Source organism: Rhinichthys klamathensis, unplaced genomic scaffold (genome assembly GCF_029890125.1).
Source record: "Rhinichthys klamathensis goyatoka isolate OS25496 unplaced genomic scaffold, OSU_Roscu_1.1 h1tg000278l_1, whole genome shotgun sequence".
NCBI lineage: Eukaryota > Metazoa > Chordata > Actinopteri > Cypriniformes > Leuciscidae > Rhinichthys > Rhinichthys klamathensis.
This window is the reverse complement of record NW_026606797.1, coordinates 212501-240000: the sequence shown is the minus strand read 5'-3', so window position 1 is coordinate 240000 and position 27500 is coordinate 212501. Positions and strand designations below refer to the sequence as shown.

The following is a 27500-nucleotide window of genomic DNA, read 5'->3' as shown; positions in this document are numbered from 1 at the left end:
TTGGTGCCTCGATTTCGGCGGATTGGAAATGGGCTTGAATGAGCTCTTTGCCAGACTAACTTTCAGAGCAAATCTACATTTGCCGGAAGTTGTCTGGGTTTTCCCAGGCTACTTTAATGCAACTTTAGTGTGTTATCCTTGACTAAGACGTTTTGCTACTTTAATAGTACCTGTGTTCTCAACATGCAGGTGTCCATCCGAGACCTGGAGCGGGACATCCACACACTCCGCCACACCGCCAGCTGCGCAGACCAATCCGTGCTCGTAGAGGTGATCACACTCATGCTCACACAGATCCAGCTGTCACTCATATCTGCAAGATTAATGACATCTTTACACCAGAGCCAGAGTGCGGCTCATGAGATTGAGTTATTCGTGAAGCTACAGTCAGAGTGACGCTTTCCAGAACACCCTGGTGAAAAACAAATGCTAATATACTTGCAGCCAGACTAATCATCAGTATACTTCAAGTGTGTTAATGATTAGTTAACTTACAGTGTGCTCATTTTATACTAAGTATATTTTAGTTGCAGGAAAGCATAACTTTAAGTGCGTTTAGTGTACTTTTGTGTGATAAATTGGAACACCTTCAAGTATACGTGAAGTGTATGCCTGTGTAGGGACTAATTACATGCTTGATTAGTGATATTAAAGTGAACTTTATTTGTGTTACAAGTACATTACAAATTCATTGCGAGTGTCTTAGAAACATACAAACAATACACCATAAGTGTATTATATTTGAGTAAATGCTCAGTAATAGCTTTGGCTTAATCCAAACACTACAGATTGCACACTTTGTCTTCAACAACAAATGCACATTAATAAACAAATAATACTTAGCTATACTTTGTACAATATACTATACTATAGTGTATTTTCAAAAGTAAACTTCAATGCATTGTCACAATGATCATTTCCAGCACACAGTTAAAAATATACCTAAAATATATTTTTAATAAAGTGCAAATAAATACACTTTTAAAAATTAAACAGAATTTCAACTTCAAGAAACTTTAGAAAATATACTAAAGTACAAATATTTTAAAGTGTGTTAAAAGTTGTATAGTGAAAATAGGTATATTTAATCAATGTATATTTATAATATATAGTAAAAAAAATGGGAAAAGGAAACATATTTCAAATACAATACTTTTTTCCACTAGGGTATCCATCTGTCAAAGAGCTAATATTTGTAAGATTAATGTGATGTTTACAGGAGTGCTGGCTGTCAGAGTGAGTTACTGGCGAGTCACACACACACACACACACACACACACACAGCAGAACTGTAGAGAGGTCCATTAGGAGCGTGTGCTGGTAATTATCAGACAGATGTGGAGCTTGTGCTGTGCTCTCGCTGGCGTCTCGCTTATCCAGATAAATAACCTGTTGTTTTCTGTCTCCTTCCTCCACAGCTTCCAGAACTGAATTCTGGGTGAGTAGCAATTAAAACGCCTTTGTGTTTTTAACCACTGTTTATAAACCGAATCATGTTCCTTGTATAATCTCTAATTCAATTTGATAATGCAAGTTGTTGCTGACAATACTAGTAAAATTTCACTGTTCTCTGTACCAATTGTGTAGGGAAAACTATTGAAACTATTTAAAACATATTAAATTAAGGGAGTTAATTATAAATAATCATAATAATAATAGTTATATGCCATGAGCCAAACCAACCAGGTGAACCATAACATTGCAAACTTTGATTTTGAGCAAAAAGGTATTTAAAAATCTGACAAAAATGCAAAGGTACAAGACTGTGAACTTAACGGCTTTAGTGAGGGAAAGAACTGCAGTCCCATGATGCATTGCAGACAGAATAATCAAATTAAAACCGACCGAGAAATATAAAACTACTCATTTACAAATGTTGATTAGATGTATAAAAAACAATATATTTTAGATTTGTTACAAAATATGCATATGCAATACAGCATAGAGATCGACTTGATTATGTCATACGCAGTGCATCATGGGAGTGGGCGGAGCTTTTGGTGCATTTCACTTGTTGCGACTCTCTTATTGGTGCATCTTCTGTACGGCATCATGGGAAATGTAGTTTTTCCACCACAAATTCTGCTGTTTTTTTTTTTAATAATATAAAATAATGCAAGTTGACGACTTCAATTTCAACGACTTTGATGTTCACACTCACAACACACACGTCTGTGATTGGTTCCCACGGCTCAACGCGTCACAAAACTGTACACCGAAATGAGAGTGCTCAGCTGACTTCCTCCTGTGTTTTTAAGATTTTAACTCGTCTTGTCTTTATTATGAAACCCGTGCCGACTCCAGATCACCTCTGCAAGAGCTGAATATCAACCTGAATACCTTCAGAAGCAAACGCATCGCTCCTCTTCAGTACACTGTGTGGCGCAAAATGTTTCATCATCTGAACCCAGGTCAGTTGTGCCTGTTATACTTTATCCACCACACATCATACATTTAATTAGCAGTGACTATTTGTTATGTGGAGGAATAGCTGGAGGTAGTTATTACCCGCTGTAACGGATGGTGTTCTTGCCATATAGTGACAGTACATTAATGTATGACAGACTCGTTCCTGCAGCCTTCACAGCTTTTTAGTTTACATAAAAATGTAGGGTTACACCCTTATCAGGAAATGTTGAATAACTGCAGTCGTCTGACTGATTTCCGTGGGTTTTCCTGTCTGTCAGAGTTTAAAACTTACAAATCAGTATAAAAAAAAACACTTTAATATTGTAGTTACTGTCATATTTCATAGCATATCTTTATAGCACATGTCTATATACAGATTCCACTATGATTATGGGTCATTTCATGAAAGGAAATGTTGGTTTTGAGGCTTTTAGTCAATATCTGTGAGGCAAATGATATGCTAGTGTACTCTTAAAAGTTGTAAAAGTATTTAAAATGTACTGTTTTTTTTAAATCTCTCTCCATACAGTATGTGGCTCAAGTCTTCAATTATTCTCTTACTGGAAATATTTGGCCATGATGACTAATGTAATGACTTGTGGTTCAGTGGAGAAACACTACAGCCAGTTCAGCGAGTGTAAAAGCAACAGTAAATCTAGTACATAATCAAGTGAATAAAAATTCAACCATTTTTAACATTGTTCAAAATACATACTCAGTGACTAATACAATCTTTGTCATGGAATGCACTTAGTCCCCCTGTAGTCGATCATTGTATCCCTTAAAACTCATCTCTGATCACCAAAATGACATATTAAAATGTTTTTCCTTGAAAAAAAAATTCTTCATGACATGAAAATATCTTGAATGTAACTCGACACCCTTGCCTCATTTAGTATGCGCGGTTCTATGAATATGCAAATTGAGCCCCGCCTCCACTCACTCACTCAGCTCGGATTACCTGACCCACTCACTCAACTGTATTGATATGGTATGTGTGAGAATAGAGACAAAACACACCCATTACTCAGTAAGAGAACAGGGACGACCCTTTTAGACCAGCGCCGGGAGCGCCGACCATTTGTCCCGTCGTTAAACTAGCAGAAGTGGATTCAGACTCGCACTAAGTGCACTTTAGACCATGCGCTTAGATCGTTAAAATAGGGCCCTCTGTTTCAAAATCAATCCCGTTAATGCCCGTGTGTGTTTTCTTCCCAGGCCCAGCACCACTGATATTCGATGAGGACACCGCTCATCCCAGTCTACAGCTGTCCAGGAACAAGACCCAAGTGATCGAGAGCGACACGATGATCAGTTACACGTGTGATGCCAAGCGCTTCCTCCAGTGCGTCAACATCCTCGCCACCGAGGGCTTCCAGTCGGGCCGCCATTACTGGGAGGTGGACGTGAGCAACAGTCCGAAGTGGGACCTGGGAGTGTGCCTGGAGTCGGTGAACCGCCGGGCCCGGGTCAGGCTGTGTCCTGAGAGCGGCTACTGGACCCTGCGCTTGCGGAGCGGGACCCAGTTCTCGGCCGGCACGCAGCCCTGGACCCCGCTCGCCGTCGCCACATGTCCCGGCAGGATCGGGGTGTTCCTGGACTGTGAGGAAAGGAAGGTGTCGTTCTATAACGCGGAGAGCATGGCCCTGCTGTACTCCTTCTCCAGCGGGCCCCGAGGCAGGGCCTTCCCCTTCTTCAGCACGTGCCTCAGTGAGCGCGGCCACAAAGCCCAGGCCATGCGCCTCCTGCACTTCCCTTTCCAGTGGGAGATGCAATGAGCCTCTGGTTCTTACTGGGTTTCCATATTTGACATTTATCAGCACATGATGACGCTAACCAATCATTACGAGGGGAGTTTATTTTATGCTTTACTCGATACATCAAACAGACAAGAGGGACCACAGACAACTCTGAATCGTTGTGTGTGTGTGTGTGTGTGTGTGAAAGATATTGATTCCAGAGATCTGATTTTACATGACTTTACATGTTGATTAATAAAAGAAACATCATCTGAACTTTTTTGCAGCTTTTTATTTTTATTTACTGTTTTAGAATTGAATTTGATAGAATCTTTATTTTTTATTTATAGAATCAAATGAGGCTAACGTCTCACAAATGCAGATTAAATTCTTTAGCCTGTCTGGTAAGAGAGTGCTTTTTTATTTTACTTTACTTTATTTTGAAGACAAAATTATTTTGCCTGTCTGGTAAGAGAGTGGTATTTTATTTTATTTTATTTTATTTTATTTTATTTTATTTTATTTTATTTTATTTTATTTTATTCTGACAAAATTCCCAACCCTGTCGAGTAAGAAAGTGATTTATTTTATTTCATTTTTATACAGACAAATTTCTTTAGCCTGTCTGATAAAGAAGTGCCTTTTTTTTCATTTATTTGTGAATTAGAAATGCTGAAGAAATGGTAAATAAATACTGTATGATGTAAATCAGTCCAGCATTTTAAAAAATAAAAATAAATTGACAACAGCATTAAGATAAGAAAGTGTTTTTATATTATTTTACTTTTTTATTTTATTTTATATTTTATTCTGACAAAATTACTAACCCTGTCTGGTAAGAAAGTACTTATTATTTTTATTTTATTTTATTTTACTATTTCATTTTATTTTATTATTTTATTTTATTTTATTTTATACAAAATTCCTAACCCTGTCTGGTAAGAAAGTACTTATTATTTTTATTTTATTTTATTTTACTATTTCATTTTATTTTATTATTTTATTTTATTTTATTTTATACAAAATTCCTAACCCTGTCTGGTAAGAAAGTGCTTTTTTAATTTAATTTTTTTTTTTTTTTTTTTTTTTTTTAATTAAATTTTTTTTTTATTTTTTATTATTATTTTATTTTATACAAAATTCCTAACCCTGTCGAGTAAGAAAGTGATTTATTTCATTTCATTTTTATACAGACAAATTTCTTTAGCCTGTCTGATAAAGAAGTGCCTTTTTTTTTCATTTATTTGTGAATTAGAAATGCTGAAGAAATGGTAAATAAATACTGTATGATGTAAATCAGTCCAGCATTTTAAAAAATAAAATAAATTGACAACAGCATTGTGTGACATCCATACTGCACAATATTCTTTTCATCGTTGCCTTTATAGATATGCACAGAAAGTAATTCTAGATATTGCATGTAAACAAATGAAAGTGCTTTGGTCTTCCCAGTGAGTTGTCCAGTGGTCCCCCTTCGTCCCCGAGGACTGGAGCACGGCTGCTCCATCAGCATTCAGCGGCCAGCGCTCCTCTGCTTCTGTCCATCAGTGTGACGGCAGGAAGAGGAGATGCTTATTCCTGAAGCGTGTCCAACTCTTCCTTCCTCTGCAATGCTAAACAAGCTCCCTGTTCTGACACAAACACCTTCATATACATGCATATCACTTGCACAACATATGAAATATGCATGCCACGACGCATCATTCACCTGCAATGTCTCATATTTAATTTGGAAGGGTTGAAGTTGGTTCATAAAGCCTGTCCTGTTGGGGGGGTTATCCCATCCCGGATGCAGAAAACAGCAAGGATGGGGCATTATCTGTCGGAGCAGGAAAAGTGCATCTACATCCTCTTCCTCCTGCCTCCTGCGAGGGGTCACACACACACACACACACACACACACACACACACACACACACACAGTCAGTGCTCAGCCCTCCTCCACAGGGTCAGGTTGCCTTTAAACACTATTAACATTCCAGCGCTCTGCTGCTAAACTTTCTGAAGTTCTGCTCATATTTTCATGCATAATGCAGATGTACAGTTGATCATTTCCCGCTCAGATAGATGTTGCATGTGTACAGGTTCAGCCTCTCGACATTATCATAGGATACTGGAAGTCTAATGGTCACGAATGCTGTGTCTAAAGTGAAGAAGTGCAAAGTGAGCATTAGCCATTCGGAGAATTACAACCCTCTGGTGCTCTTCGTGTGTCCGTCAAAAATGACCGAAGTTTTATTAATTTTTTTGTCAATGAAACAAATGTACTATATTTTATTTTGATAATGTTTTTTATTTAATATTTTGCATTTTTAGGGGATTTTTTTATACTAAATTATATTTATGCTGTATTTGAAATCCATTTATTCGATTTTTGAGCATTAGACCTGAAAATCAAATTGCCAACTTAAACTGTGTTAAATCTGGAATGCTTTAGAGCGACAGACTTCAGTTTGATCTCTTTTCAAACACGACACTTGGAAGATTAATGATGAAGTGAAACAAGTTTTAAAAAGTTAACTTAAAAAGTTACAGAATTTTACGTTTATTGTTATGAAAAATGTGCAAAAATACTATTTTCATTTTTTTCAATGAAATATATATATTCAAAAACGTTTTACTCAGAAACTGTTCAGTGAGAGTGTGTTCGGCTGCAGTACCGAACGCTTCCACTAGAGGAAACTCCTCACTCAGTTACAATGCGGCGCTTCTGACCGCGAGGAGCGAGTGTGAACATCACTTTCAGGACCATTCAACCTGTTCAGATCATGGCCGTGAGTTATTTTATGTGTGTGTGTTCACAGAGCAAGTGCCAAAACCTCTACCAAGTTTCGTACCATTCCAATGAAGTAAAAAATTCTAACAAAAAACCCCAAAACGTAAAATTTTTGACCGAAGATCAGCAGAGGGTTAAACTGAAGAAACACTCATAACCGCTGTGTGTGTGTGTGCGTGTGTGTGCAGGTCTTGTCGTGTTCTGGCCAGTGTTGTTGTTCCTGGTGGCGAGTGACATGCTCTCATTTCCCTGTAATGTCGGGAGAGCCGTAATGTGCTTCCTGACCCCGGGATGAGGAAGGAGAACCCGTGGCACTTCAAGGTCTGGTCCTTGAGCTGGAGAACTAGAGGACACGGACTGAGGAAATGCTGCACTTTTCATGTGGAATACCGGAAAACCCCAATAATAATAATAATAACAATAATAATTAAAGCTGCAAGCAGCCTTACGGGGCCAAGCCTTCAATGGTTCCATGGGTTCAAAAAGTACTTAAAAATACTTTGCTTTCAAAACTTTAAAAGAAACTTTAATAACCAAAGTATTCTTACTCATTAACTTCTTACCTCACAAAAGAAATGAGATCATCCAGCTGCCGAGGTTCAGTAGTAAAAAAGAGAATGAACTCAAAATAAAGACTTTGCATATAAATGAAACACACGTTGTATTTAATAGGAAGAAAGAATAGTACAATGCGTTTCAGGATGATAAAGAAATTGAAATGACACAACTTTATAAAGTTGTAAGACAAAGGACTTGAACCCACAATCTCTGGGTCATATGCCTGTCACTCATTGAGCCCCTGGAAAGTCATGTGTTTCCATAGATGTAGAAGTTCCATAGTTCAAATGAGAATCAACTCAAAATGAAGATTTAGTATTTAAATGGACAGCATGTTACGTTTAATGAGTTTAGTTGATATTATTGTGATTCACTGTTAGGTGGTTGTCCTGCACCTTTAACAAATAAAGTTAGTCCAAGATGCAGTATATAGATCGATAAAATATTATTTTACAACATTAAGATTAACAGGTTCTTGTAAGAATCTTACAATTCTGGACTTTTGGTACTACTAAGAATATTGAACTGCACTAAAGGAGAGAATGTTTTGTTTTTGCATGTGGGTCCTAAAGTCTGGAGCAGGTTTCCTGATAATATTCACTATTCTGTCAAACATTCCTAGTTTAATTGTAGATTAAACACTTCTCTTTAAACAAGAATTCACGCAATGCATTTTATAATCTTGTAATTTTGTTATATTAGATCTAATACATATTTTTATGTTCTATTTTCAGTTTCTAAATTGTCATGGGCATATTAGATATTAGGTCATTAAGTTAATATTCAGAAAAAATACAAGTACTCCACAGCGACTCTAGGGGTCACTGTTTGACAAATGGAAATTTTGCATGGTGTGTCTTTGATGTAATACAACACTATTAACTAAAGCTTAAAACAATTATTGAACCTGGTCTTTAAACTGTAGAAGTTTGTCAGTTTATAAATCCATTAACACCATATACCTAGCCTCCCTTTGTTCTACTAATGGTCACAATTGTGACCTGACGAATAATCAAGTTTTTTGTATGGATTTTGATATATATTTTTGACGTAATTGTTAAAGATTGTTTAATATCCTTATGTATTCATACATGTTATCTCAGGGAAAAGAAATTGGAATTACATGGGTTAACTGCCATATGCAACTGTAACCTATATTTTTGCTACAAGTACATTACTTTGACAGTCATCTTTGATAATGTCTTGTACAATTAAGTTTTTTTTTTTATGCTGCCTAGAAACAATATTGTGAGAGGTGATAAAAATGTGAATTAAAAATAACGATTATTTTTAGTTTAAATACCATTTAGCACATTGGATAAAGTAAGCAAATTAGAGGGGGCCTTTGAAGTGATTTTAAAGCACCATTGTTGCATATTTAAATCTTTACAGAACAGAATACCAACCGTTTCTTTAGTTATTCACAATGACACTTATGGTTACACTACTTGCTTTTCCCAGTATGGTTTGTGAAACTAAACTTAGTGCCTAGTTAAGAATGGCTAGAAGAATGCACGCAACTTTCCAAATGCAAGATAAGCCCATGCAATAAAGGTCACATATTCCAAGAATTGACACACATTTGTTTTAATAAAAAAAAAACACATTAAACAACATTTAACAAAGCTTTGCCATAAAAATGAAATAAAAATCAATCAGTAGCATTTCAGAACATAATGGACAAAATTAACCTAATTTCAATAGAAAACATGACTTAAATCAATATTTGCCATTCATTAAAAAAAAAAAAAAAAAAAAAAAACACCAATACCATCATTTCAATATATATACACACACACACACAACCATCTTAGTTGTGCATTTCAATACAAAGTCATTTTTGTATTATTTTTACAGCACTCTTCTTAGTCAAAGGTTTTTTAGCTGGTGTAATAGGAGGCGTTGTTGGCTCAGATGGTCTTTTAACTGGAGACTTGGGTTCTGGAGTGCTTTGTGTCTCTGTGACACAGAGGACAGGGTTGATTTCATCGATATTCACTTCAAATAAATCCTCATCACTGGGATGAGCGGATGAAGCGTTTTCAATATTGGTGACTTCCAAACAGTTATTATATGTTAAAGTCAGTTCATCGGAGGATAGAAAGAGTTCTTCTATATCTTGTGAATCACAAGTTGACAGTTCAAGTTCTGGTGCTATGAATTTTGACAAAGTTGAGTTCGAAACCGTAAGAGAAGTTATTTGACTGTCTTGATTTATCTCAATTATTCCATTGCATTTTGTTATATAGCTTTTTGTGTTCCGTAGAATTTTGCAAGTCGGGCAACGGTGAAATTGCTGTTTGATGTTGAATTGTTCTTGTGATTTGTGGCATTTTGGACATTGTTTTTTAATGTTTATTTGCACCCCTATTGGCTTTTGTTTCACCACTGTATTAGGTAGAGAGGGTTCTTTACTGATTTTAGGGCCTTGACCAGGTGGGAAAACTTGGTCCTGTGCAATAGGTTCCATGGTTGTTTTCAGGGTTGTTGTGAGGCTCTTAAGGCTGTTGTACAGTCTAGTTTTAAGATTGGTAAAGGTGTAGGAGTTACCTAGTTGCAGTTTTGAAACTTGGTTTTCCCAAAGAGTAAGTTGAATTTCTCCAGATGGATCTTGCAAGGAACATTCTTGGATCTCACAGTCTGTACCCCAGGCCTTTACAGTAGTTGCGTTGTTTAGCTTGCATACTGTTGCAGATATTTTAGTGATCTGAAAATTTAAAGAAAATCGTACATGTACTAGGGGTGTAACGGTACACAAAAATCACGGTTCGGTACATACCTCGGTTTTAAAGTCACGGTTCGGTACGTTTTCGATACAGCAAAAAGAAAGAAATGCCAGAGAAATTTCCTATTTGTTAAAAGAAAAAATATTTTTAAATAACTTTGAGTTTTCCTACATCTTGAAACTTTCAGGTTTATAAATGGGGGTCATCTTTGAAGGATGAACAAATAATGTTTTGGTCATCACATTAAAAATAACATTTAAATATATATTTATTTATATATTATGAGTTTTGAAGTGCTGGAAAAAGATGTGTGAAGTACTTGAAAGCCTTTCACTATTCCAGCCAAACTGGTTACAGTTAGTGTTACTACATTAAATCCATGGTGAATGTTGCTGGTCTGTGGACGTAAAGTAGCCTATTACTAGTTAATTCACGGCACAATGTTTCTCCTGGTGTCCACGTCAGCGCTGTTTGATCTAATAGAGATCTACGGTTAATAACGGAGAAATGTAAATGCTTCTCACTAGATCTCGCAGCGATGTTATTACTTCAGTGGCGAATTCAAATGTTTTCTTTACTGGATCTCTTAGCGCTGTGTAGTAACAGTGTCGCTTGATTGAGATCGGCTCGCGCTGCACAGATGTTGCTGGTCCGAACTGATAAACGAAACGATCCGTGAAGCACATAATGAGTAGCGCAGTTTCGTTCCGCTTTCATTACGCTTGCCATTTGATGTTGCGCAACGTTGTGGTGATCGCGCCGTCGCGCCAGTGCGAATTTTGTCCGCAGGAAAAATGGTCCAAGGAATCGTTCGGTTTGTATGCGTACCGAACCGGAAGCCTCGAACCGAAACGGTTCAATACGAATACATGTACCGTTACACCCCTAACATGTACAATCAAAAATATACATCAATAAACATGATTACAAGGGAAATGTATACAACTGCTGTTGTGGTCATAAGAAGAGGAAATAGCCAAACTTTTCCACACATTAACCAATTTGAAACGCATTAATCATGTTTGTAAAGCATCTAGCAAAGATAACTGAGAAGCAGAGTAATCTTTGCCTGTGCATCTGAAAAATCTTTCACATTTTAGCATTTTTTTGAACGTCAGGCTACTTTAAAATGTTTTTCTCCCCATAAAAACGATTTTGCACAATCTACAGAGGGCTAATATATGTGATTGTACTACTCTCCAGAGCATTACTACAACAAGTAAACAACCCTGTAGGCTATTTACACAGTGAGAAGGTTGAAAAAAAAACAGCTTACCAATTGTCGTGATCCCAGAGTTTTTGCTTCTTCTACAGTGAGTTTTTCTATCTCTTTTGGTGGTTTGTGGGGAAATGTAGATGTTGCGACTTCCACAGCAGTACTCCGATCACACTGAATGAAATATTCAGAATTATTGAGGCCTAAAGAATGAAAAAAGTGAGAATTGATATGGGCTTGTTTGTACAATGAATTTGAAAGGAATACGATTACTGAAAGTTTATCAGATAGAAAACAGGATTAAATAGCTAGACTACCACTTACTTGGCTTTTTTGTTATGTTTGACAGTTTAACCGCTGTCCGATTTAATGCTAATGTTGTCCAAGTTTGATGTTTTTCGTGCGCAAAGATGACAGCTTGGTGATATTCACTGCGACCTGTTTGCAAAGTTGCATTAAAAAACTTTGAGTTTGTTCTAGACAGTTGCACTCTGGAAACTGCATGAATGTAAACATAAATGCAGTTGTCAGATTCACTGGTCTCTGGTCTATTTAAATATTTGTTCATTTTTGCTGTTGCATGAAAAAAGAGGTTTGCAAGTGGTGTGATTTATAGTAGATTAGGCCTACTAGAACAGAAATTGACAATGCTTGGTATGCAATTAACAAACGATTCAATTAGGGTGATTGCAGGAATTAGTAATACATTCATCAAATTGCTGAGTTAATCATTTTAGAATTGGGAAGCTTGGTTTAGTGGAGGCAAGAAATGGATCTGAAAGTCTGCTGGAAATAATTGAAAGGTAAATTTACTTGTATAATGCCTTTTAGGGATGGAGAAATGAAGCCTCTTGAACTTAATTAAGCTTTACTCTGATTGTTTTGGGAAAATATTCAAAGCATCAGGAGCAGCAATAAACCTGGAGTGCAGCTCTGTGTATAATGATAGTGTATTGTTTGATGTGTAATGATATTTTGTTGCTTATTTGAGAATAAATAATTGTATACATTATGTAAATTCTTTAGGTTAGCTTTTACTAGTCTTTTTGGCAATATACCTCAACTAATTGATGTTGATCCAAATAATGTACTGTTAGAATAGTAACTATTTGTAATTTAACATTCATGTAGTAACTAATTAACTTCTATTTACAATTACAATTTATTTTTTAAAACAATTCTTAATGTTAGATAATACAAAAATGTTCATGTATTTTAATGTGATTTTATGGTTTACTATTATGATAAAATTACTTTTATTTATTGTCCACATGACGAGAAGGAAAAACTGATATTCAAGTCACTAAGTAAGTCTAATGTTTATGGGACTTAAAATAATTAAAAGATATGCATATGTACACATTCAAATGTTTAATGTCAGATCAGTTAATATTGTGGAGTTGGTCAAACCATTTCTTGTATGGAATTGAAAGTATTCTTTACTATATACTTTGCAATAAAATGTTGCCAGTGGTTGATCAATTGAATAGGCATTTGTGTTCTGTTTGAAGCTTTATGTATTTAACTTGAAATGTAAAAAAGGCAGCACAATTTAAAAAAATAGAGGTTTACCTAGACCACCACAAACATCTTATCATACCCTTCTGCTCTCCAGTTCACTACTTTACACACAATGCACAAACACATATATGAAGTTGAGAATTAACACATGGAGGCAAAAAAAAAAAGAGGATACGACTATACATAGGAAGAAAACAACCAATTTATGTAACTGCTTACAATGCAATTAGAATAGTTGAAAGTCAATGACTGCTCATTTGTTCACAAACCTTTCTGGATATTTAAGACTTCAGGTAAGAATCAACATAGAATGAACAAAAACACATTTCTAATCCCAAAAGAAAGATTACAACAATGCTTATCTGGATAATAAAGGAATTGAAATGACAACTTAACACATTTTTTTTTTAAATTAAAGTTGTCCCACATGGGGCTTGAACCCACTATCTCTGGGTCAGATATCTGTCACTCATCTCATTGCACCACTTGGAAGTTGTGTTTTGGCCAAGATGCAGAAGATCCATAGTTCAAGTGAGAAGCAACTCAAAATGAAGAATTTTTAAATAAATTATCTGTGTGTTCTATTCTACTAGCTCCTTCACCTGGAACAGAAGCAACTTGTCCACCACTTAAAGCCTTATGGTTTAGCCTGATAACTGAAGAGCCACATTAGAAAGAATGGCATCTGGCTAGCATGCTAACCAATTAGTATGCTAAGCTAACTAAGATAAGGCAACAAACACAGGCTAGATCAACTGCAGAGAGGAAGATCTTTGGTATGGGGGCTACTATCAAAAACCTGTTCATCATTTCTGTGCAGCTCGGTCCAAAGATCATCTGATCACACGTTGGACTACTCACTACAAGTGTTTCATAATCAATTAATTTCATAATACACAATTTTAAAGTTGTCCCACACGGGACTCGAACCCACTATCTATGGGTTAGATGCCTGTCACTCATCTCGTTGAGCCACTTGCCAGACATGCATCCACACAGCTGCCGAAATTCAATATTTTCAAGAGAGAATCAAGTCAAAATTAAGAATTTTGAAGTAAATGGAGAACATTTTGTATTTAAAAAGTTTAGATTAAATCATCCAAAATTGGTCAGATTACTACTCATTACCATCACTACAAGTGTGCCAATTTTCTAACTTGTGGTTCATAGGGCTGCCATTGACTACCCTTCTGGAAGAAGAACAACAATGAATTGGACGTAAAAGCACTGCATGTTGTGTGTGGCAGCTTCAGATGAGATCATTCTTATGCACAATGCCTGGAACAGATGCAACTTCTGCATCTTTTCCTGCCACAGTACCTCATGCGGTCTGGGCACATGTCACACTGAGTGGCGAACCCACGACGCTGAACATCGGGATCCGTGGTGTAACACGTTGAGCTAATCACTCATGCACGTTCACCAGCCTGCTGAGTAGAGGTTTCAGTGTGAGAATGAGTTCACAAAAAAGTTCCATGACATGTTAACCAGATTAGCATGCTAAGCTAGCTTAATGCTAATTTAGCTTATGACGTGGTACATCCAATCCTGGCAAAATAGATATCATCGGATTCGACATGATGCAAGGAATCGATAGACACCAATTTTATGATTTTGTGACAAACTGTTCACAAGTTACAGCCTCTGAACCAATGTTGGGTCGACCTTGTTAAATTTGCGACATCATAACTTTTTTTTTTCCAGTATAGCAAAAAAATCGGGAACAGTACTTCTGTGCGGCTCGGTCCGAAGATCATTTGAGCAAATTTTGGACAATTTTGGACAAATTTTGAAGGAGAAGTAGCGAAAAAACTGTTTTACATTTGCTCCAATATGGCGGCCAGTCACATTGTTGGAAAATAGCATATGAGATATCGTTGAAATCGGCATAAGCCAAGGAATATATTGACATAAAGAAATCAAATTTCAAGCAATGATAGCAAAAGTTATAAGCGTTTTTTCAAAAAACAATGATATCTCTGGAACACTAGGTGGCGCTGTGATCAAACTTCTCAGGTACCTCCGGGCCATGCTAATGGTGATCCATACCAAATTTGGTGAAGAAATTTCAAATAGTTTAAAAGATATTGCAAATTATGACAAAATTCAAAATGGCGGACACGGGGTACATCCCATCATGGCAAAATCGATATCCACGGATTCGGCATGATGCAAGGAATCCATAGATACCACAATTATGATTTTCTGACAAAGTGTTCAAAAGTTATTGGCCAAAATAGCATTTTTCCATATCTCATGACCCGTAGGTGGCGCTGTTCCTGACTTTGGCAGGGTCCCTCAGATCATGCTTCCGATTAAGCGTACCAATTTTCGTATCGATTGATCAAACTTTGGCCGAGATACAGCCTCTTAGCCAATTTTGGGTGGACCTCGTTAAGTTTGCGACAGTACAACTTTTTTTTTCCAGTATAACAAAAAAATCGGGAACAGTACTTTTATGCGGCTCAGTCCGAAGATCATTTGAGCACATGGTTGGAGAAAATTGGACAAAATTTGAAGGAGGAGTAGCGAAATAACTGAATACTGTACATTTCAAAATGGCCACTACTGTAATGGGCGGGGTCTTAATGTAAGGTATTGGTTGTGATCAACATGATGAGTGGAATCAGGTGTACTAAGTTTCATGTCTCTAGATCAGGGGTCGGCAACCCAAAATGTTGAAAGAGCCATATTGGACCCAAAAAAAATAAAAAATATCTGTCTGGAGCCGCAAAAAATTAAAAGCGTTATATAAGCCTTATAATGAAGGCAACACATGCTGTAAGTGTTATATTAGCTTTATTAGTATCAAAATGATAAGTAGGCTACAAATTAGAGCTTAGAACGGCCCAAAAAATCAAGCCCGGCCCGGCCCGGCCCGACACATTAAACGTAATTATGAGCCCGAGCCCGATTTTAACCCGACCATTTTTTAATGCGTGGTTCGTTATAACTGACGTTCTCAACTTTCTTTCTCCCGCCCGCAACATTTGTTTTGTCCCGCTCCCGCCCGCAAATACACTTTTTTCTGTACCTCCAAATACTTTCAAGTTAGCCTACGTGTCGCCACCATACATCCTCCTGATAAATTATTTGTTATTAAAGCATTAAAACACAAACCACTGTTAATTTAACATGAAAGCAAGCAGTTTACTGCGTGCATGGTTTGCCATGACTGAATGCGCGCAAAGTGCGCTCTCTTAATAATCCGTAAAAAGATGACAGTTCATCGCGATCTCACACATCTCTGTTATTATCAATGAAGCTGACTGCACAATGAATCTTTCATAATATCCACACTTTGTTCATTATAATTAAAGGATTTGCCAGCATACAGAATTCAGCACTGAACAAAAACGTCAGTTTCGAGCGATGAGGGGAGTCTATCTTAAATGCTTCTGATTGGCCATTGCGTTCAAGAAATCAACACATATGTCTGTGATTGGCTATATCGCTCAACGCTGCAAACATGTTATGAATAGAAATTCTGCCCTGTAAATCGTTTCTATTTTGTTTTAGTAGAGTGAGTGCATTACCGCACGTGCCCGCGCTCGCGCTCGGCCATCAAATCTAGTCCCGCGCCGCACTCTATTGCGTTGGGAGTGCTCAGCTATCTTTCTCTTTTTCCCCTTGGGATCCATGGCCCATGACACACCCGCCGGTTTGTTTGTTTGTTTGTCAGCCACCGGTCTACCATCACGCCGATCTGACAGACACGTGTGTCACAGTCTATGACGTAAATTCTTCAGTGACAGAAATGTTGAAATAAAATATTTATCATACACATTTTTACAACGTTGAAAAACTTTAAGAATATTTGTCATGTTTTTCCTCATACAAAAATTATATTAAAACAAAAAAAATATTTTTTCCATTTTCAAATTTTTGAAAAAGCTCCAGGGAGCCACTAGGGCGGCGCTTAAGAGCCGCATGCGGCTCTAGAGCCGCGGGTTGCCGACCTATGCTCTAGATCAAAGGGTTCAAAAGTTATAACCATTTCAATGTTGAATTTTTGAACTGGTGGTGGCGCTATAGAGTTGGTCCTAGAGGGTCAAAAATTGGTCCAATTACTATTCATTAGCATCACTACAAGTGTGCCAAATTTCATCATTTTCCTACTTACGGTTCATAGGGCTGCCATAGACTCCCATTCACGGAATAATAATAATAAGAAAACCAACAGATACAATAGGTGCCTCTGCACCTTCGGTGCTTGGCCCCTAATAATTGTCAGTACTTTTGAGAGCTCTGCTCGTGGTTTTAAAGCAATTCAACACATTGGCATTTCTCTCATTTTAAGAGCTTTGAGTGACAGAGTTGACGCAGACTTTAATGTGTGTCGATATTTCTTCTCCTTCTTCCCTGCTGTCTATCAGAACAGTCTCAGACCTGCATCTTCTTCTGCAACCCGTCATCAGGACCTGTTAAAAGCAATGAGTCAGAACTACTAATTGCAACGTGTCTCAGTCAGTACACAATCTGCATTCAAAGTCAAATCAAGTTATGTATTGCTATTCAGCATATGTTTCCATGCAAAGCCTTCTATAACACTTGAACAGCAGGAGCGAATCCTCTGAAGCGACACTGGTTTAATGGTCTGCTGAAGGATTAACAATAATGGAATAGATTTTTCCAAATGTTCATATAGATAGAGTTGTTGCCAATGCCATTAGACTCGCCCGACGGAGCAAACACGCATCTGCCGGTTATGAATATGGCTGTTAAAGATTCAGTGGTTCATTAGCGAGTGTCAGTGTTTGTACACGTGCCATTATTAACATTATGACTCGAGAATCGCCCTTCATAACATTCACACTAATGAACGCTTCACGAGCCAAATCAAACATACAGCACGCCTGTGAAAACACACACACACACACACACACACACACACACACACACACACACTCTCTCTCTCTCTCTCTCTCTCTCTCTCTCTCTCTCTCTCTCTCTCTCTCTCTCTCTCTCTCTCTCTCTCTCTCTCTCTCTCTCTCTCTCTCTCTCTCTCTCTCTCTCTCACACACACACACACACACACACACACCCTGCTATAGGCTGATTGCTGCCCGTTATGTTTTACACACTCCTGCTGCTTCAGTTAGTTATTGTTTCAGATGGTAGTAATTTCTGTTATTTTAAAAAACATAATTTAAAACAATCCAGACGATGCCTAAAAACTCCCAGATCTCGGTGTTTGAAACCTCGAAGTGGAAATGATCCTATCTGATTAGGTTTACCGTTTTTTTTTAATTCGCTTTGGTACTATTTTCACAAGTAAGGTGTAGGCTACATTTTCAAAACTCTTAGTACAAAAATCCAAACTGATCACACGTAACACAGCTAGTCCTTCTTTCAAAACATGATCCCATGCTTTCATTACAGTTATACATTTTTCAGTCCACATAATCATTGTTTCAAACACAAGATTATTGTAATATGTAATGAGAACGTTTGGTTTAATCACAGAAACACAAAAATGGCAAATTTCTCTGTATCTCTCACACACACATGCGTGTGCACACACTTTGAACATAGTGGTGGTTATTATCTATAGCTAAATCACTTATGTAAAAATAATTTATTACATTTGGTTATCCATATCGGAAATTCCAAACAAGTTATAGAAACTGTATATAGAATCAATATCTATAGAAATCTATAGGTGTAGCTACCAAATGATTCATTGATTAACCATTACGATCAGTTGGATTAAATAATAGACAAATGTATTAACTGAACAAAAAGAGATACAAATCAAAAGTTTGATAATAAGAGCTTTATGAAAGGCAGTTACTGAATGAAACAGTTATGTAGATGAAACACTTATTTTGTGTTGTGAAAAGGATACTTTGTGATTTTGTACTAACACAATTGAAAACATGATGAAATGTTTGAAAAAAGTGCACTTTTAATGATCTGTTGTGATATTAGCACAAAGAGTTTTGAAAATGTACACCTTACTTGTGAAAATAGTACCAAAGCGAATAAAAAAACTGTAAATGGTCAGATGTGAGGTGAAGTTATTGTCCCATTTATGATTATCATAGACTTATGATCTAGTTATGGTCTGAGTCTGTCAGTAAAATCTCACCTGGACTTGAGATATCACTGCAAATATACTCACGAGACCAAACATGTACACACCCTCAATCAATGCAGTCACTAAAGATTCCAGTTCTTCAGACAGTATTAACACAAAACACATGTCCACTAGAGAGTGTGTGGAAATGAACAGCTCAGTCAGAATCTGTGAAGTGTGTGTGAATGCTAAACTTTAGACACTTTCTGTGACACTGTAACAGGATCATCATCATCATCATCACTGAGGCGTTTATGAACCCGAGGAGGCAGAGGAAGAGGAAATGATTGTAAATCCATTCAGAACTTCAGGATTCTCCTTTCAACAGGAAAACGAGTGTTTTATCCCCGCCGTCCTGTGGCACATCCTCTTTCAGAGACTCTTCTCCGGGCTTCACCTGAACCTGAGGCGCTTGTGCTCGCGCTGCTGCTGCATGACTTCGGGAAACGCGCAGGTTTGATAGAGTATCTAAAACCCCGGAGGACTGGAAACCTGGAAATGAAGACAGATTGCACGTTCTTCTGTCGGATTTGGATTGGGATTCCCTTCTTCTCAGGTGAGATCAACGCGTGCTCGCATTATAGAACGCGTATCGCTGAGGATTAGAACGTTCGCGTTATGAGGAACGAAGCTGTCAGAACCGCGAGCGCGCGAAAGCCTCGTCATGAAGCGTTTGAATCTAAAAGATCTCGCGCTGGAGAGCTGAGAACGTCTGCACGAGGCGCTTCTAGTTGACGTTGTTAAATGTTGGTTCAGTTCGGCCAATCTTGCAAAAGTTTTTGTACGCGTTTCAACTCTTTCCTGAGTATTGTTCTGCATGCTAATTTTATTCCAAACCCTAACTCTAATCACAAGCAAATTACACAATTCAATTTGCATTGATGATATAATGTAGTTATTGTCATATCTTATCTTGCTTAATTGATTTGTATGTTACATGCAATTTTGCTTCATTTGTTTCTGAATTGACCATGACTGGTCAGGCTTTGCATATAATGACCATTTTAACGCATTACTCACATGGACAATGCAATCAAGGAGTGTGTGTTTGATGAAGTGTATGAGATATCTCACTAGAGGGAGCCTTGTCTTTATTCTTGCCAGCTCAGTGGATGTGTGGTTAATTGGTTTTATTGATGAGAAAGTAATTCCAGGATCAATTCAGTTGAATGGCTTGAGAAGATAAGATAAGCATATTGATGCAATGTTATTTTTGAGCAATGATAGAGATAGAGCAATGCGTTCTTTGCTTTGTGCCTTCTTTCAGATGCATTTTATTTTGGACTTTAATCTTCATGGCATTCGCTGGTGTTTTCTGTTATCGATATCCTGCATATTATCTTCTTTTTTTTTGCGTGGTATTTCTTATGTACACAGTTTTACTCCAGCAGAACACCTCTGAAACCAGACTCTCGGTCAGGGGTCCGGCGTCAGCCAATCATAACAGAGAGCTGTTTGAGACAACACTCAGAAAGCCCAGCTCACGGCACTCAGTTCACTTCGCTCGAGCCTCGGCCAGTGCAGGTGTCCTGTAGAGAACCGGGGAACTAGAGGAGAACCAGTGTAGAGGAGAAGGAGTGAGCCTCCTCGCAATGCTGAAGCTATACGAAGCCCACCTATAGATGTGTGCATTAAAACACCGCGGCACAAATGAAAACCACATGCAGCTTGGAGACCCTGTGATCGACATCACAAGTGCTGTGTCTCTGCTAAAGTCCAAACTGTTGAAAAGCATGCTTTTAAAATGTCGATTTGCAGATATAGCCTATTATCAATCAACCGCAGTGGAAGATTTGAGTGCATTAGGATGCATGTGTCATACGCAGGTTTAATAACGGTTTGACTGACTTCAAGACAGTGTCTGTAGTGTCTCTTATAATGGAAAGTCACTGATTAAACTCCATTGCTGTGTTGGCAGAACAAATATCTCATCATCATCATCAGCTCTCCAGACTGTTTGTAATATGAAATATGACTGGAGCTGAAAGGTCTAATTGTAAAACCGTATTTCAAAACCCGGAAAAGGACTTACCGTTTAGATGTCAAGATCTCACTTTTAGCAATGTGTTTCACATTAGCTGTGCTGTATATGGAGGCTGGGGTTGACATCTCAATGCTTTATTGATATTCTGATCTCTGCAGGAGCAATACAGTTGAAAATGTAGCATTACTATTACTTTTGCTCATATTTAGGATCTGTGAACAAACTTTCAGGTATAAACTTCCGTAAATTTGGCACCCATATACAGACATGAATGAGGCCTGATCATGTGACTCGAGGTGTTTGTTTTCTAAGCCACCTGACTCGTGGCAGATGATAAAAATAAATCACCAAAACATGGTATTTGTGGTATAGATTTAGCTTATTTTAGTTGTTTTAGGGCTAAATGGATGGCCACCCTTACGAAAAAAGTTCATTTTATGAAGTATAGCCTAGTAAAGTAATGTTCAAGTATATTTGTATACTTTATGTAGTAAGTATACTAATATCAATGTGTACTTGTAGTAAACTTGTAAGTGTACTATTTCAACACTGCTTGCATGGCCCACTTTTAGTAAAGTATACGTTTGTGTAGGCTACTGTAAGTGTAACAGTAGTAAACTTTAAGTACACAACTAGGTTTCTCATTTGTACTGCATCTGTACTACGAGTGAACTTATAAGTATACTAGTAGTTTACTATTTTACGTAAGACAAGTAGAATTTTTTTAGTTTATGAAAGTACACACTGAAGTACTCTCAGTAAACTGCTAGTTTAGTAGTTTATACTGCAAGTATCTTTAACTGAACATAACGTTATACTTAGTTTACTATTTATATATTATTTTTGCACTTGCAGTATACTCCTATGTTCAAATTAGGGATGGCCCGATACCGATACTGGCATCGGGGATCGGGCCGATACTGTCCTAATATACTCGTACTCGTACTCATAAAAATTCGCCGATACCACGCACCGATACCACGTACATTTTGCAAAACGAAACTGGCCGCCGCGAGTGCTTTGTTGAGGTGAACTGAGGCATAGGAAAGTATAATGTCGGCGGTTTGGGCTCATTTCAAGATAAGGGATGATGACAACAGCAAGGCAGACTGTGAGTTATGTTCAGCTAAGGTGTCGAGAGGAGGGAAAGAAAGTACATCGTTTAACACCAGCAATCTAATTAAACATCTGAAGACGCATCATAGATCTGATGGCCGAGCGCGCGCGGGCGGTAATGCACTCACTCTGTGTGTGCGGGTGCGGGAGAATAAAACGATTCGCGGGACTCCCGCAAACTAGAAATATCTATGAATAAAACATAAAAACTAAAAGATTTTTATTCATCTCTTGCAGAAAAGCAACAAGAACAACTACAACAAAATAGAAACGATTTACAGGCCAGAGTTTCCATTCATAACATGGTTACAGCGTTGAGCGATGTAGCCAATCACAGACATATGTGTTGATTTCTGGAACGCAATGGCCAATCAGAAGCATTTAAGATAGACTCCCCTCACCGCTCAAAACGGACTTTTTGTTCAGTGCTGAATTCTGTATGCTGGCAAATCCTCTAATTATAACAAACAAAGTGTGGATATTATGAAAGATTGATTGTGCAGTCAGCTTCATTGATAATAACAGAGATGTGTGAGATCGCGATGAACTGTCAGCTTTTTAGGGATTATTAAGGGAGCGCACTTTGCGCGCATTCAGTCATGCCAGACCATGCACGCAGTAGCCTGCTTGCTTTTATGTTAAATTAACAGTGGTTTGTGTGTTAATACATTTATTATTTTACTAATTTTTATTTATTTTTAGACTTGTTAAAACAAGCAGAGAAGAAAATAAAAACAGTCTTCTAACCTGTGTTCTAAAATAGTCGTCTTCTTTTCTGGGAGCCTATTACTTTTGCGGTAGAAATATCGGTATCGGTACTCGGTATCGGCAAGTACACAAATGTAAATACTCGTACTCGTATCGGTTTGAAAAAAAATGGTATCGGGCCATCCCTAGTTCAAATTTTATTTTTTTATACGTGAAAAATACCTTTAACTGTACTTTAATTTTAAAAACATTTTATTAGCTTCATGCATCTTTTGTATCAACACTTGAATGTCGGTAAGTTTCATAAAGAAAGGCAACCTTTTAAACAAAAAAAGTTGAGGAAATCTCATTTTTGTCAAAGACTACGTCTTGATCAGATTCAGGACGATGATGAAAACACAGATGCAGGGCTGCCAACTCTCACGCATTCACCGTGAGACTCACGCAATTGAGCCAATTCTCACGCTCTCACGCCACACCCCCGATTTCTCACGCTGAAGTGTCAACCCAGTCGGTCAAATGCCTGAAAGATAAGTTTATCTATAGATCTACCAGTTGAGCCATTCGTGATCGGCTACTTTTACCGCAAATTAGTTAAAATATCCTGTAATCTATAGCGAGCGAGCGTGCATGCGAGACAGATGTGTTGAGCTCCTAACGGCGCGCTCCTAACCGCGCACGCGCACGACGGCAGAGAGCTTGCGAGCTTGCGTGTCTTTCGCAACACAACCCAGTGGACAGTTACACTGTATTGAGACAGTTGAGAAATAATAATATTTTTACAGTTTTCAACAATAATTGTCATTGTTGAACCCTTGCTCTTATTATATTTCTGATTTCTCAGTTTTGTCATTATTTTAGCAAATCATTTATTTTATATGTTTTGAGACAGTTTGTTTGAAGAAGTTTTAAAGAGTTAGAAAAAAAGGAAAGTAGGCTAAAAGTTAAAACTTTTTTATTTAAGTAGGCATCTATTTTTTATTAAGTAGGCCTATTTATTTTGTATTAATACATAACCTTACTGTATTCATTCATAATGTATCATTATTGCGTGACATTTGTGTCAATAATCGTCAAGCACAGGGCACTTCGCGTAGTGGGAGTGGGCCCCCAAATCAAATTCTGCTTAGGGCCCCCAAAAGGCTCGGACCGGCTCTGGAGACCAGACAGACAGTGTGAGTTTTTTGTGACAATTGTGAGGGAAATACACAATTTATTCCCATAAACTGTGTAGTCAGCCGTTCTCCCTCCCATCTGCACCGTGTGAATTGTGAACGCAGGCAGGTCAGTGAGTTACAGGGCGCTCCTGGTCTCCATCCAGTTTAGGCTGGTAACTAATAGGCCTGTTATATAGTTTATATAGAATTAAGTTAGCAATAGCAGAGTTGTTTGTTTTGCAGCACTGAGCAGTTATTTTACATAACTTTATCATAAAAACAGTACAAAAGCATTTCCAGATGACAAATATCTGGACATGCCTAGTTAATGTTAATTATTGTTTTCTAAGAACAGAATGTCAATTAAAATGTTAAATGTAAAATTAAATGTAATGTAAATCTCCCAAGAAATTCTGTACAGATACCAAATACTTTGACAATCAATATATACTTAATACACTTCTGCTAATGCAAGGATTTTGTGTTTGTATTTTTCCCCACACCAAGCCACGCCCCTCAATAAGCCCCTCCCCCATAACCCAAGCCCCGCCCCCAAAAAATCTCACTCTAAGCTGAACTCAAAAGTTGGCAGCCCTGCAGATGGAGTAGATCGAGTCCAACACCCCCAAAGCTTCAGTCGCTTCTCTTCATGGTTACGCTTCATTTCATTTGGAAACATTAAGCAGTTTTGATTTACACGCTGTTTAATGTTTGAAGATCACGTTATTTTACATCACTAGTTTCTGCTTCTTCTTCTTCTCCTGTGTTTTGATCCGGAGATCCTGTTCTAGAAGATGTCATAGCGCCCCCTACCGTATAACAGTGAAACATGGACAGCTGGAAGATTCAGTGAAGGCTGGGGAAAGTAGAATTAAAGTAAATTCCCAATGCCTACACATTAGAAATTAGAATTAGAAACATCTTTTTTAATATCAATATTCCAATCAATATCCAATATTTTCAAACAATGTAAGTTTCATAAGACTGTATATGAAAAACGATGTAAAAAAAGGATATTGGCTACTACCAGAGTTAGCGCAACTACAAGCCAAGTATACTTTAATACTTACAGTAATTATACTTTTAAGTATACCTCGATCAAAAGAGTACAAGTACAGGCCAAATATACTTGGACTTTTCTCTCAGTATAAGTCAAGTAGGCTACTTAAGTGTAATTTTAAGTATATTTTTGAGAAGTATATAAAATGTAGACAAAGGATACTTTCTTATTTTTAGTTGATAAGAAGTATACTAATAATAGCACACTTGAATAAACGTATTTTCCACAAGGGCAGTGGGTTCAGCAGTCAGATGACAAAGAGAAAATCTTTATTGTACATTGTCAAACACTAAAATATGAAATACACAAGAACTTATGCTATTTAAGACTTGAGGTTTCTGCAGAATCGCACCAGTCATCAGAGGCAGAGGCTGTTTACACTGAACACAAATAGCAATAAATACTATTTACACTAAGTATAACATTTCTAGATAGTATTTTCATCTCAGTGTGCGAATAGACACTACAAGAACTCATGACAAAAAACAGCAATTATTTATTTAGTGTCTGAGCATACAAAAATGTGGGTCAAACTGTCCCCTAACACAATAGAAATAGTTAAAAATGAAAAATTAGTCTCTACAAGGTTTCTGTTTTTACATGATTCTTAGTGTTTTTCATAATGTTGAGTTTTGGCAAATTGTATGGAAAGCAACGGAGGCTCGATTTGACCCCAATGCAACAGTGTACCTCGGTTTTTAACGCAACCGCAGGGTTAAATTCCTTCAGAATATATACAAATCTATATTTATATGTAAATCTTTGTTTGTTGAAACAGGCTTGTTTAATTACATCACGAGGATGGAAGATACAGTGCACTCTCTCCAATAACCCGGTCTATTCATAACATACAGTAAATGTTCAAATAAATACTAGAAAACACAAAGAAGTATTTAGGAGCTGCAGAATTATTTTTCTCATTTTCTTTATTGTGTCATGCAATGACTTCTGTTATATCACTTACTATACAAGCAGACTCCTCTAATAGGCTTTCGGTCTGTTCCCAGGTCTGTGTTTAAAGGGCTTGTCATCAGGTTATATACTGTGTTTTCACTTTAAATTGAGATCCTTCTTGAGGGGCCTCAGTGGAGGAAAACGTGAAGCTTATTGGTTTAAGCGCCGGGTCGCAATAATTGGAATGAGCTTCATGGCCTATGGCAATATTTCATGGTGAACTATGAGGCGTAACAAGTGTTATATTTCTGTGGTCAGCGATATGGCATGGCCTGCCGTTGGAGGTCAGTGAGGGTTCATGGGAAACCATTCGCCTCGACTGACCGATTACATGTCCTCCTGATATCCATGTGTCTGTATCACCGTTAGCTCATGTCCTGTCCAAAGATTTGGCTAATTTGATTGTACTTTCAGCTGAACTTTGATTCATATTAAAGGGGACATATCATGTAAATCTGATTTCCCTGTGTGTAAGTGCTATAATCGGGTCCCCTGTGCTTCCACCAACACAGAAAACGTGACAAGTGAAACCCAGTAACTGTGTTTTGGCATGTCAAAAATTAAGCCGATCAGATTTCACTCAGGAAGAGGATCTTATTATAATATTCCCGGCCCTTAATCTGCACGTTTACACACGGCACGACATTCGGTTCGGTGAGTGCCAACAGAGACCAGTTCTACCGCACTGGAGAAGATCCAGCAAAGCCTGAAACTGTTCTGTGGTCGAGCACAGACGACACTGAACACTATTGACCAGAACATGTCAGCGCTGTCTTATAAACACCTCAGGAACTGTGGACACTTGTGGAAGAGTTCAACATGATGAGGAGATGATCAGTGTAACTCCACAACAACTACAGAAATGTCTCCGCTAACATTCAGAAACGTGTAAAAGTGAAGCTGAGTCTCTCCATAAGGCTGCACTCGCTGCTGGTTACTCCTGATTCTGGATCAGTCTGGAACAGTGAGATTGGCCTGTGTTGTTATTGCCGGAGTCTCTGAAGCTCGTGTGAAGGCTCCGCCCTCTTCTGAATAGAGGCGGAGCTAAAGCTCATTTGCATTTAAAGAGACACACACAAGAAGGGGCAAATTTGACAAGCTGTAATAAATGATCTGATATTTTGAGCTGAAACTTCACACACACATTCTGGGGACACCTGAGATTTATATTACATCTTGTGAAAAGGGGCATATAATATGTCACCTTTAAGGACTTGGATTCCTACTGTTCCAGTGTCAGTAGAAACAGCTCTTCCCATAGAAGATCATTTCCGAACGACAGCGATGACAGAAATGCGGTGGAAAGACGACAGTGTCCTGTTGGCAACATCCACAGGTACGGGAAACGCTAGTACGGGACATGTAGGAAGCGCACACAGATGTCATTCCTCCCACAACATCCTGACCTCACCCCAAATCCCAGCCCGGAAAGAGGAAGGCCACGCGTATAGGCAGAGAGACGCGCATGAAAGGACAGAGTCGCATGTTTGTCTCTCA

The 27500-nt window shown here is 37.8% G+C and overlaps 2 protein-coding genes across 3 annotated transcripts in view; both read left to right on the top strand.

The window, feature by feature from the left end:
- The window catches only part of trim105 (tripartite motif containing 105), a 13120-nt gene extending 8818 nt beyond the window's left edge, over positions 1-4302 (top strand). Inside the window, exons 4-7 of the mRNA XM_056268949.1 lie at positions 190-270; positions 1419-1438; positions 2305-2411; positions 3628-4302. Of these exons, the coding sequence (XP_056124924.1) occupies positions 190-270; positions 1419-1438; positions 2305-2411; positions 3628-4187 (768 nt within the window). The 3' untranslated portion in view covers positions 4188-4302. The remainder of the gene's footprint in view (positions 1-189; positions 271-1418; positions 1439-2304; positions 2412-3627) is intronic.
- Positions 4303-19278: 14976 nt separating this feature from the next.
- The window catches only part of flt4 (fms related receptor tyrosine kinase 4), a 102384-nt gene continuing 94162 nt past the window's right edge, over positions 19279-27500 (top strand). Inside the window, exon 1 of one of the 2 annotated variants that reach the window (XM_056268943.1) lies at positions 19279-19580. In XM_056268943.1, the coding sequence (XP_056124918.1) occupies positions 19523-19580 (58 nt within the window). In that variant the 5' untranslated portion in view covers positions 19279-19522. The remainder of the gene's footprint in view (positions 19581-27500) is intronic. The other variant, XM_056268942.1, reaches the window with a different exon arrangement.